We start from the raw sequence: 12,632 nt of genomic DNA on the forward strand, positions 1-12,632 counted from the left end.
TGAAGTTCGCTTATAAGAAATAAAAATGTGTGAATCGTGTGAATCATGTAAAATTTTAGATAAAACCTTAAATAAATAAATAAACTAATGAAAATTAAACTTACATTTATTAATTTATTTATTAAACTTTATTTATTCACTTTTCGCATTTTTACCTCGTGAAAAGATACGTAATAGGCCCCCTGGGGCCCGATTCTCTAACGAGAAACGTATGCGCAAAGGCTGCAACGTGATTGGCTATCGCACAGTTTTTAGCCAATAAGCTTGCAGCTTTTCTGTTAGAGCAGAGTTTGCCATTAGAGAATCGGGCCCCTGAACTGCAGCGAAAAAGAACAGACCATATGCTTCTACGTTCTTCTACCTTATCTCAGGAAAGGAATCGTTGTTCGTTACGGATAGCACACGGCACACGGTAACATAGTGCGTACATACATACATACCTGTATAAAATAAACGGAATAACCTATGGAAAAGTACTTAAAATCTACTTGTTTGTTTGTTTTTCAATATGTGTTTCTTTAGAACGTATTTCAAGCTTTGTATGCGTAAGATGATTATATGTGCGAGATAATTTAATATTGAACATCTGATACTAAGAAGTTTCTCGAGGTAAATTTTCAAATTTTTCGTTAATGGACATATATTGTGTGTCGAGTGGTAGTTGCGGTTGAGGTTGTGATCTCGTTGATCAAGTTGACCAAAGTTGACAAGGTATGAAGAGAAATATTCGTATATCCGCTTCTTTTCTAATAATTTTATTAAAAAAACAATATATTATATACGTAGAAGAAATATAGCTTATTAGAAGCAGCTCTCAAGCAGTGCTCTCCCTTAGAATTCCGTAAAATGTAAATTTTAAGGTCTAATGTTTTGTGAACGTGTACGTATGTATAACGTGGTTGTTAGTTATTCAAATTTATAGTTGCTTGATTTTTACGAGGGACATTCACGAAGTATTGCAACATATTTTTTTCTTATTCAAGATTTGTTTTATTGCTTCGTTTTAAATACATTTTAATACATCATACTTCTCCCCACGTCTTTGGCTACAAAAATATATTTTTTCAACATAATCTTCATTCACGTCTATGTCATCTAAATGTAAAAACCTGTATAGGTGAAGAACGACAGTCGACAGTCTACCCTACACCTTGGACCCTTGGATCTAGCACCTTCTGCCGTGACTTAATTTATCGATATGACGTTCCTGACATTATTGTAAACTATACATTCTATCATACGCAGTGTCTGCTCATGCATTTGATATGTGATCAGAACGTCTTCTGACAAAGCTCGCGTAGCCTTCTTTAGCCCTTTTCCATGTAAAGAATACGAGCATGTGCTACGAAATCATCGGCCTTGAAAACAGTAGATTTTTGATTGTGCTACTATAAGTAGTGATAAGTATACATTTTGACTTATCTTTAGATATAGATCACGAATATGCATGACTCATAACTATAAACGAGCTCTGTCTTGGGACTTATAAGTACGAGTAAGTAACCAAAGTCCAAAAGACATTTAGGTATTTTTCTTCAATCTTTTTTGAGCTGTTTTTTTTTTAGTTCATTAAACCTTGGAGAGTAAGCTTTTCAACTATAAAAAGAGTTTGTGAAAGTTGAAGGCTGTATTAGGATAAAGGAGTCTTATTCAGAGTGTGACTTGTGTGATATCGATATCGAATAACTTTATATCCTTGTAACTTTTTTATTTGGCCTTTCCTAACACGGAGATCTGTATTTTTGGACGTGGCTCGTCAAAACGATTCAGCATATATATACAGGTTGTTCGATTTATGTATGTCATAAAATAAATCGCACATTCTACATAAAAAACTGATTGTGAGTCGAAAAGTCCTTTATAGTTTTTAGATACTTTTAAGGATATTAAGCGAGATCGTGCAAGTTACAGTTTGAATACGTTCTCAAATTAAGTACCTATCCATAGATGAGGTGCATGTGTGCATATTCCGTAAATAAGAAAGACCGTGCCTCGAAATCTTAAGACTGAATACTTGTGTACAGCTTCAAAGCTAAAAGAACACTGTTTAAAATGTGTTAATAAAAAAACATTACAATATGATGTTTTCAAAACTATTATGAGAGAAAAATGGCTGGGTTTCTCCAGACCCCACGTGAGACTTACACGTATGCAAAAAATATATAAGTGTGACCTGCGAGGGTTAAAATGCTTTATAATATACATATATCACCTTTTAAATTATTGCAAGATAAGTGGATATGCGAATATTTCTTTGCTCATGTTCTTTGTGATAGATTATAACGTCTTTTCCAGGCATATGCTCAAACATAAATATTTTGCATCGATTTTGATGAAGAGGTGGCCCTAAAATATCCAATTATGGCATCGGCGATCGAAGTTTTGGGGAAGCAAGCAATGAAAACGTTCAGCGATCGCCGGCTTTGTCAAAAAAACTTGGAGAAATTATTAAGTTTGCTAAACAAGATAACAGCAGAGGATGTGAAACTCGATAAAAACATTCTAGATTACGTTAGTAGGCAGCCCGCGCCTATGTGCGTGATGGATATATTCGAGAACAAAGACATAACAATTGCAATTTTTATATTGAAACACGGAGTTAGGATGCCTATGCATGATCATCCTGGAATGCACGGTTTATTGAAGGTATGTAAATATTTGTGTCGTACATTTATATATATAAGCGTTGTTGTACGACATAATGCGTAAAAATTGATGGTATAACAACTATAATACATAGATTGTCTTCAAACCGAAAGATATTAGCTTAAGATTCGACAAAAGATATAATTTTGAGTAAAAAAAGTTCCAATAAATTGTAATATGTATCAATATAATGTATACCGATTATAATATAGGTAATCAGTGGTATGGTAGAATTAAGCAGCTACAGTTTGAAGACAAAGAGTGATCATGTAATTAAAGCGAAGGAGGAAATTGCGGCAGTCAGGCATAGGCCTGACTATCTTCATAGCAACTCACCCGCTTGTACCTTTACACCGACGGAAAAGAATTTTCATGAAATCTTGTGCGTGGAGGGTCCTGCAGCTTTTCTAGACATACTCAGTCCACCGTATGACGTCGACGAGTTTGGCAAGGGAACGAGACCCTGTACGTTCTTCAAGACTGTCAAGTCTAAGTTGTGTACAGACGTGACAGATATAATCGAAGAAGTTCAATTGACAGTTGTGGAGAATCTGCCGGACTTTTATTCTTCGAGTTTAGAGTATAGAGGACCTCCTTTGAAAAATCACTGTACGTAAGATAATACTCTTCCACTTCGTGGTTTGTGAATTTTGTATTTGTGACGCTGTGCATAATCATATAGTTGTATAGTACATAGACTTTTACCACTATGATCTTCACCGCTAAATATATTTAAGATTTAAGGCTCCTGGTCCCTGCTACAACTGTCCTTATTTAATGACGTCAGAACCGAGAACGGACACGTTTGCGAATATACCAGCGAATAAGCCTATATGCGGTTAGGCTTTGCATCACATTCATTTTACGACTGTTCATTAACTGTCAAGAGGAACGGATAGAACTCGGAATATTTTTCAAGTGTGCTGAAGTGATCTAAAGTGTCATTTTGTGCAAATATCTTTTTATTTGGAAATACCATGCAAGAATTTTCCATGTGTCCGTTCTCGCTTTTGACGTCATTAAATATAAGGACAGTTACAGCAGGGACCAGGGAGTCTTAAGTTTAATGCACGCGTGGAGATTATCAGATTTCAATAACAGCTAAATGTTCTTATTGTGAACGCGTGGAGCTCCGTGCCCTGTAAATTTAGCTCCAACTCTTAGGTCGGTTCTATAGTTAATCACATGTCACTGTTGGATGCCGAGTATATGTACATAGATATAATATATTAGCGATTTTGAATGCTTGTGCTATTCTGCACTGGTGCGTATTAAAGACTACTACATTTATCGAGAAAGATACGGTACATTTTTACTGATAAAGTATTCAGTGTTAATATATCTTCATGTATAGCAGTCTTTAAAAAGTTAAAATAAAGGCAGTGCATATGCCTGACGAGTTTACTAAGTAAATAGATTGAGCGATTTCCATACCGACAATGCTTTAATGGGAAGAGTAAATAAAGAAAGAAAGTAACTGCTGTATCTCTTTCTCTCTTTACACCTGCACAGTGACATCGCTGACACGCGTGCTTATACGTGAAATAATAGATATTCGTATTGATTTTTTTGTTAAAAAGAGAAAATCGAGAACGGTCGTTCTTTCTTTCTCTTTCTGCATATCGTTTAAAGTCCTGCGTTTTATGCTCGATCTGTTTGTATTATGTTTATCCTAGAGAATATTATGATGTCTTAATATTAGGTATCTTATGGAACTGTCGGAAACGTGTCATTATGATGCTTTTAAAACATCCTTACGTATCAATTTATGATGTCTGATGTCTTTAAGATATTGTTTTCAGATGTTTCTACAACATCTTATATTTAGGATCGCTTTTAAGTCATATATTTCATGGCAAGGTGACACGTGGTTATATAGAAGTGCATTAACAGGAAGAAAAACACAAGAGAAGAGCTAGAGTTGTTTGATAAATATATATATTAATACGTCAACATTTATATCACTTAATGATTGTCTAGCTTTTATTATGTGGATATTGTGTACACTTGTTGTTTGTATATAAATGATAGAGAGATCAAGTTTTATCATTAGCAAAGTTATGTAAATCATCCGTGATATACCGATTTACTACGTACGTCCTGCTTTTATCTTTTGTTTTTCTCCTTGTTAATAAATTTCAATTAACTTACGTGTGTCGTTATGCTAAAGTAATAAAAAATATCAGTGTCAGATTTACGTAAACAGACAGTAAAGTTATATTACATCCAGCGTGGTCACGACATATGTATTTTAATCAATAGATGTTGCACCTGGTAATGGTTGGGTAGGATAAATGGTTGTATGTGATCCAAACCATGTTTTATAAGAAAAATGTCCTGAATCTTTTGACAAAGTGTTAAAAAGGTCTTAAAAAATAAGCGTCTTTTAAGGACCGTCTACACGAGCCCCAAGAATATGCATAAGACCGTAAGCAGTAAGCTCGTGACCAACCATAGTCGATTATTCTTGACGTGGTTTCTTACCGCTTACGGTCTTATGCGTACTCTTGGGGCTCGTGTAGACGAGCCTTAGATATGCGGTGTTATCTGAGCATGAATCCAGTCACGTATTTTTATGAAAAATTTGATTAGATGCTTTATTAGATCGCATGCGCTCGACGTCCGACAGAGATGCGATTTAATGAAGAACAGGCTTCACACGATCAAACTTTGTTCTTCTTAACACTTCTACGTTGTTCACTATTTCACACTTGCGATGTGACTATATAATCGTGTAACCATACGTAGAATAAGAAAGTCACGGAAAAATGGAAAATGGAGCACCGAATAGCTCACACGCAGTGATGAACAGCAGTTGCCTGTAAAACAAGAAACCTAGTTTGATTTCTGTTGCCCTGCAACTTTGAATAATTACGTGGAAAAATATTTCTTTCGTGTTCCATTAAGGAACCGTAGAGTATATAAATTTCAAGAACACAACCAAGGCCACTTGGTATGAAGAGCGTTTGCTGAAACTTGGTGCCTTACGAGGAAGATAAAAAAAATTGACATTTATAAAAAAATTATTTAAAACGTTTCTGATTTGTACTACAATATAGCTAAAGCTTTAAATATAAAAGGAAGACGCTTGCGCGTTTTTCTTTATCGAAGCTATCAGGCACCAGGATAGCCAAATCTGTCGAGAACAAATATCGAAAGTGTCTGCTACAAATTTTGTCGACAAAATGTCAGCAGAAATATACCAGAATCTGATAATAGAATGGCAACGTGATTGCAGACGTTGGCGTTTCGTAGCTATTGAAATGATGTATTATGTATTTGTTTACGAAATGACAGATTCTGTGCGGTTTCGGCCGACTATCAAATTATGTTGACAAACTTCGCTGGCAAAACACGAGTTTAATGTGGATACAGCTAATACCGGTTCAGTTGCGATGTCCGAGCAAATACTGCCAATCTATTGTCATACTGCGGGCAGTTTGCTTACTTAATATCTTTCTCGGATTACTTTTCGAACTATAAACTATAAAAAGTCCACTTTGAACGTTCAGTTAAGTCATGATATAAGCATATTAATTCATCACGATCGTTTCTATCAAGATTTAAAGACGACGTCAAAGTCAAGTGTAGAAGACGTAATATAATTATTTTTATTTTTAACGTTTACTTTTTAAGCAAAACGTGTACATTTTGTTACATATTGATTTAATCTATTTTTATTGTTATCTATTTTTATTGTAGATAATATAAAGCATTACATGTAAAAAATTTATTTTTTGAAAACGTACATATTTCACGTAATATACTATATTTTTCGTATCTTTTATGCGTTTTAATTTTTAAGATATTAATTATTTATTGCAAGATAGGTTGTAAAATAAATTTGTATCGGTAATATATTTTCTTTAGATATATAGTACAAAAAAGGTCATTACGAGACCGGGCAAACAGTTCAGATAGAAAAGATAATAAAGAGAATGCCCTGACTCTCTCGAGATATTAATAACGTGTTAGTAAAATTAAGAACATCGTGAAAAATATGTATATTATCTTCGAAAGCGGTGTTTTAAAATTTAAGAGTATTTTCATAACTGGAAAAAATATCTGTCACTTTAAACTTTTTTTTCTTATTTTGAAGCTAAAGTACTTAAATAAAATATACATATAATGTTACATTAAAAGGCAGGATAATATTGAAAAAAATCAATTTTTATTTTAAAAAACATTGCTTTATATTTTAAGCTACAGATAATGATTTTTAGATATGTCTAAATGTTTAAAAAAGAGGTTGGATATAGTCCTCTAGCGATCTGAAAGATTAGCGGATAATCAAGAAATAATTTAAAAAAACTTGTTATTTGGTGGCCCTCCTTCTCTGCTTATAGCTTTGACTTGAAATAGATAAAGAAAAAGAGGATGATCATAAAAAAAACTTTAGAAGCATTTTTCTATAAAATTATTTTTTTTATTTTTATGTACCTTTTTCTTGGAAAATATTAAACCGATTTTTATAAATTTTTTAAAATCTTCAGAAATGATGGACTATATACGTTGATTGTACGTTTTTAAATACGTGAGATTGAGATAAAAAATAATTTTCAAATAATTAAAACTCAGAGGTTTGTTTAAATAAAAAAACGTCGATCAAAATGTAGTTAATTATATGAGAAAACAAAAAATTAAGTATGACTCGAATATATTGTTGATCTGGTGTTGAGAAAAAGGAACATATTTGGATCTATTCAATAAATATATATTTGCATACAAAAAGTTATTAAAAAACATCGCCCTAAAAATTGTATACTTAATTTGTTAATAATATATTTGTGTTAAATGGATTGGTTTATAACATATATATGGTTTATAATATAATATTTTATACTTTGAAAAACTTGTGTTATACTTAACCAGGAAAAAGGGGAATAAATTCAATAAAGGTATAGTTAAAGTCTACATTGTTAAAAAAACTATCAAGTTTGTAAACTTATTACAAAATGATACTATTACGTATTCGAGTATGTGTATCAGTACTCGATCACTTCGAACAGACATGTTATTTCAAACTAGCAAATCAGGTACTCAGATATTTTTTATCTGAAAAATAATCTAAAATAAAAGAATATGACACATTTGACATTTTCAAGAATCATTTGTAAGATACAAAATGCTTGTTACTTGAAAGTTTCTCTTACTATTTACGTAGACAAGTTAACGAACATTCAATCTTTACGTGGTTATTGAGTACTTGGCTTATTATCATTGGTTTGAATAACGGATATATTTGCGACTTTGAATGCCTGATATCCAATACTATTGCAAAATAAAACGTAAATATATATGACGCGAAATATAGGTGTAACTACGAACACTGTAAATTTTTATGTAAGTAAATAATCATGGTTTTCTTATATTTGCTACAGAGATTATTTTATGACAGCATTTACATGTGAGATTAGATTACAAAATATAGTTCATGAACCTTAATTCTAATATAGCATATTTATGTATAAACATATATGTATACATATGTATGCGCGCGTGCACACACATATATATATATATATATACATATATAATTTATATATAAATGTCAGTATTCTGTAGACGTATCTAGAGTCACAGTAAATAGTTTTACGTAACAAACATTTGTCATAATACGTCGTTACGTTTATTTCTTTTCTCTGCGATAGCACTTGAGCTTTTCACTATAATATAAAATTCAAAAATAATGATTCGTACTAGATTATTTAAAGTTAGATAACGCTAATAACATAAAGAAAAAAATCGTGTAATTATTCCCGCTTTCATTCTTTATCGTACAAGGAAGATAGTAGAAAGTATTACCCGTGTAATATAATTATTAAAAATTACTGTTCCTCTAAATGTTAATTTAAAGGAGATGTCATCCTTTAGATTGCCCAACATCTTTCACCTTTAGAAAATACAATCCTGAATCACACGCACTGATCTTACTCAAATATAGTTCTTATTTTTATATGCTTATATACAACTATCTCTTTATTTCACATGGCTGTACTACGATCACCGTGGATATATATACGTAACATTAAAGATTACATCTGTAAGACCGTTTATGTATAAATAGCGCTACTGTAGAGCGTCGATCTGCTCCTTTTTACATTTGAAAGATTATATCCACACTAATCGACATTCAAATATATTCATTGATATTTTATTTAACTTCGATCACTCTCGGAGTCTTGTTGCCTTTTGTATAATGCTACATTGCTTTCCGTATAGTCCATTACGCGACGCTGACACTGTCTCTTGTATTGTTGCTGTTTATGATAAATTTTGAACGCACCTTTTATTGTTATAAAGGCTGCACCACCCTACAGAGATAAGAAACAGAAAAATATATTTTAAAAAGTACACGCACGCGCACGCACACGCACACGGGAAATTTAAACAAGGCGGTTCTTTAGTTCCTTAAAGAATAATGTTAATTTTTAATACTATACATATATGAAATCGTCTTGTATATATTTGAGAGTACGACAAGATTTGTGATAGTATTTTTATAATTTGAAGACGTAATACGCACCAACAATGTTCTCTGAAAGTTGGAACTTATGCTTTCGAAGAATATTCTTCCGCATAGACTAGCGATGGTCGGCAGTAAAAGTGCGCCGCAAAGAACACGTGTCGCAGACACTGGATCGTTCATTGGAGGTATATCTTCAGATTGTATACTTGTGTCTTCGTCGTTATAACTGCAACACGTATATTTTAAAAGCATGTCATTTTACGTGGGTGCATTTTTCACTGTATTTTTCATATTATATCGGGTTTTCCGTAAATATAACGTGTTCAGTTAAATATATGTACGTTCCAAAGATATTTATATAGAGAGGCTACATCACCAGTGTTTATTACTTCCAATAAATCTTAAAGTATGATGTTGTTTGATTTTTTAAGAGAACCAGTTTATACGCGGCACAATAATAATCTCGTTCTAAATGGAGGCATTTTTAGAATTTCAACATCACTATTTTTTGTAATGGAATCAGTTTTTCTACACAACTCACGTATCTTTATCCTACTTATAAAAGTATTAAGATAAAGTCAACGAAAAGTGAATGTTATGTGAGATAATGTATCAAAATATATTTTTTGCAAACTTATTTCACATTTTTCGATTACTTTATCTACTTTTATGCAGAATAAAGAGGATTGATTTATGATTAAAAAATTTACCTGGAGTAAGCGTGCGTTGACCCCACAAGATGTAGCCTTAAAAATTAATAAACTTTCAATTAAAGCGTTTTTCTTAAAAAACTCATATTTTAGGATATATTGGAAGTAGAACGTTCTAGTATCTTTACAAGCATAATACATACATAATATATACTATTTTTAGAATCGCGATAAATATAAATTTCCTTGAAAAATGAGAAAATTGCACTAGAGAACATAAATTTACTACGGTATATACATATAAATAGTGGACGTTGACTATTTATTGACAGTAATATTGCCGATACAAACCTGCTCGGTAGAAAATGCCTTAAAATAGGAACTTTGGATGCGTGTCGCCTCAAAAAACTAAGGGCCTGATCTTCCCAACGAAGCATCTTTCCCAAAACCAACATAATTGGAATAGTTGGCAAGCCAACCAGTAGGACTAAAGGATCAGCCTGTTCCATCATGGTAAGACCATCCTTATGACCCACCACTTGCATGACAGTAACCGCACCATAAGTCACAGCTGTCCAATATATGGATCCAACTACTATACCAGCGGCGATAAAAGGGCATACTCGGAAGATGACTGCATCAATCGTGTCGAGTACTACCACTAATGGACCTACAATTGATTTGCATGTAGGATACTCTACATGTGCAAAGAGTATAATTATAATATATATCACAATAAAATAAAGTAAAATAATGTTTATAATATAGATACTTGTATTGTTAAGAAATAACAAAAACACTAAGCCAACTATAACATTAGAGATATAACACGGTCACACATACGTATATACACGTACACGACATATATATCTATACATATATATCATGCATACACATATACATCTATGTATCTATGTACGTATAATATAATATATTCACCCATGTTTGGATAAACTATGATATATTCTGTATTGCATTGTGGGCATGCCACGGCATGTCCAGCATGACCCTTTTGCTTCTCATCGACCCATCTCTGAATACAACCCTGATGAACCCATTTTGTAGTGCCTCGGCAATGACACGGTTTAACCCACGCTGCGGTCGCATCGTCTTCATCGGTTGCAAAGCATACCCAGCAGTATCGCCTGCTGGATAAAAGAGGTTGACATTATAAATTAATAGAATGTGTCAAACAATACGCGCAGGACGTTGCTGTAAGTCTTAAAACGTGTAAAAAAATTAGATGGTATAAAGGGTTACCTAAATAAGTACACAAACTTGAAGGGGATAATCTTTGGCTTATTTTAAGAAGAAAAAGTCCTACAAACATGTGTCCTAAACTGCTTTGTTCTCAAAATACTGAGTATCAATGTTGTGGCGGGGGGGGGATGTAAAAATTCGAAAATCTGGAAAACGTTTAAAAATATTTTATTCAACGTTGGTATGCGTACACGTGGTCGTAAGAACCATTTTCTAGTACCGATAAAACATTTTTAGATTCACCAGAAGCATGTATCTTTGACACTCTGTATTTTGAAAATAAAGCAGGACATATGTTTATACATATGTATATTCATAGGATCTCTTCTTCCTAAAGTAAGCCAAGGAATATCCCCTTCAATTTTTTTATACTTACTTAGGAAACATCTTGTATATATAGTTTGAAGAATATTTCTTGGCAATACGAAATGCACTAAGCGTGGAGGTACACGTGAAATCAAGCCTATATGCATTCATTAAAAAAAAAAAAAAAAAAAAAAATGCACACGTGCTTCAAACAATAAGCATAAACTTACTCTTCTTCTGGAGTCAATGATGGCACACTGGACGTGATTTGATTCGGCGAAGATGCCCCATCGGTAATATCAACAGATAACTCATGATCCGTTATGTCGTCCCATGCATTTTGAGAACTATCATCCTCCAGCGACGCTACTTGTGCCGTGGCTTGAGAATCAGATACTTCTGTTATAAAAAAAAAGTGACGTATGTACGTCATAACGTCTCTCTGCCGTAGGCAAAAGGATTTCGTTAACCAAATGTTACCATTGTTAGAGTCAACAGCTTGTCTATCGGATCTCAAATTTGTGCTGAGTCTCCTTAGAGCTTCCTCTATGCTTGGAAGACGTCGGATGTTGGCCCTGGTTATACCTGACTCAATACGCACTATCCTTCCACGGCTATCAAGCCCGTAGGAGATATGCGGCAAGTTATCGTCAGACATCGTGTCTCAGTGAGGCAAGACGCTCACAAGTTCCGTACCATCTGGAAAACACAAGACAACACTTACGTATCGCCTACAAACGCATCGCTCTCTGAACTCTGAACGCGAGCGCTTAATCCCAAGATTATATAGCACTTGATTCCGATATCCGAATCAGGAGGTTATGCGCGGTTGTATCAGCGGAAAATTCTGTCGGGCGAGTTTACACTTTTGGCATTTCGTTACCGCAAATCGTATAAATATTACGCAAATGTCAATATTTTTGCGCACCGTACGTGAAGTGAAACCGTTACGCAACCGTTACGTTCACACGATACACGCGCGTGTCTTATCAAGATTTTATTCACCACTATCGACAGTATCGACACTCGTATCTCGCGCAATGCTTAAAAGGCATTAAGGGTTAAGGGCACGACGAGGACGACGGTACGTACATCGAACCTATTCGTCCTAAACGAACAAACGTGCGCGTGTCAAGCAACGTTAACGTACGTAAGTGCGGATGAATGGAGCCGTATGCCGTATGTGCGAGCGCGTGTCTCTCGTTGATCCAAGATGTCCAAGATTAAAAACGCTCGTCCCGCACAGCACGAGTCAAATCCTGTCGGGGGACGGCGAGGTCGGCGAGACGTTTTTACGCGAG

At 34.0% G+C, this 12,632-nt stretch overlaps 2 protein-coding genes across 9 annotated transcripts; one reads left to right on the forward strand and one right to left on the reverse strand.

The window, feature by feature from the left end:
• The first annotated feature begins 341 nt into the window (after positions 1-341).
• On the forward strand, positions 342-8,017 carry LOC139813937 (2-aminoethanethiol dioxygenase). 3 transcript variants are annotated; one of them, XM_071779829.1, is made up of 3 exons: positions 342-420; positions 2,296-2,646; positions 2,859-8,017. In XM_071779829.1, exons 2-3 carry the CDS (start codon positions 2,362-2,364, stop codon positions 3,261-3,263), a joined length of 690 nt encoding a protein of 229 aa, XP_071635930.1. In that variant the 5' UTR covers positions 342-420; positions 2,296-2,361; the 3' UTR covers positions 3,264-8,017. The 3 variants fall into 3 exon arrangements, with proteins under 3 accessions (XP_071635930.1, XP_071635928.1, XP_071635927.1); XM_071779827.1 differs by having other exon boundaries at positions 378-711; XM_071779826.1 differs by having other exon boundaries at positions 378-609.
• Positions 8,018-8,141: 124 nt separating this feature from the next.
• LOC139813934 (E3 ubiquitin-protein ligase MARCHF5) lies at positions 8,142-12,623 on the reverse strand. 6 transcript variants are annotated; one of them, XM_071779817.1, is made up of 8 exons: positions 12,482-12,623; positions 11,812-12,030; positions 11,562-11,730; positions 10,705-10,910; positions 10,117-10,462; positions 9,826-9,861; positions 9,173-9,341; positions 8,142-8,960 (listed from the first exon to the last, which is right to left on the reverse strand). In XM_071779817.1, the coding sequence occupies exons 2-8, from the start codon at positions 11,987-11,989 to the stop codon at positions 8,805-8,807; spliced, it is 1,260 nt and encodes a 419-aa protein (XP_071635918.1). In that variant the 5' UTR covers positions 11,990-12,030; positions 12,482-12,623; the 3' UTR covers positions 8,142-8,804. The 6 variants fall into 6 exon arrangements, with proteins under 6 accessions (XP_071635918.1, XP_071635920.1, XP_071635917.1 ...); XM_071779819.1 differs by having other exon boundaries at positions 10,117-10,435; positions 10,705-10,913; XM_071779816.1 differs by having other exon boundaries at positions 10,705-10,913.
• Between the last annotated feature and the right edge of the window lie 9 nt (positions 12,624-12,632).

This window comes from Temnothorax longispinosus, chromosome 5 (assembly GCF_030848805.1).
Source record: "Temnothorax longispinosus isolate EJ_2023e chromosome 5, Tlon_JGU_v1, whole genome shotgun sequence".
Lineage (NCBI taxonomy): Eukaryota > Metazoa > Arthropoda > Insecta > Hymenoptera > Formicidae > Temnothorax > Temnothorax longispinosus.

Excerpts from the sequence above, each read along its gene's own strand:
- LOC139813937 (XM_071779829.1), top strand. The coding sequence starts at position 2,362 with ATGGCATCGGCGATCGAAGTTTTGGGGAAGCAAGCAATGAAAACGTTC. Across the intron at positions 2,647-2,858 it reads GAATGCACGGTTTATTGAAG|GTAATCAGTGGTATGGTAGA; the intron begins GTATGTAAATAT and ends ATTATAATATAG.
- LOC139813934 (XM_071779814.1), bottom strand. The coding sequence starts at position 11,989 with ATGTCTGACGATAACTTGCCGCATATCTCCTACGGGCTTGATAGCCGT. Across the intron at positions 10,914-11,561 it reads TCATTGACTCCAGAAGAAGA|CAGGCGATACTGCTGGGTAT; the intron begins GTAAGTTTATGC and ends TCTTTTATCCAG. Across the intron at positions 10,436-10,704 it reads CATAGTTTATCCAAACATGG|GTCCATTAGTGGTAGTACTC; the intron begins GTGAATATATTA and ends AATCAATTGTAG.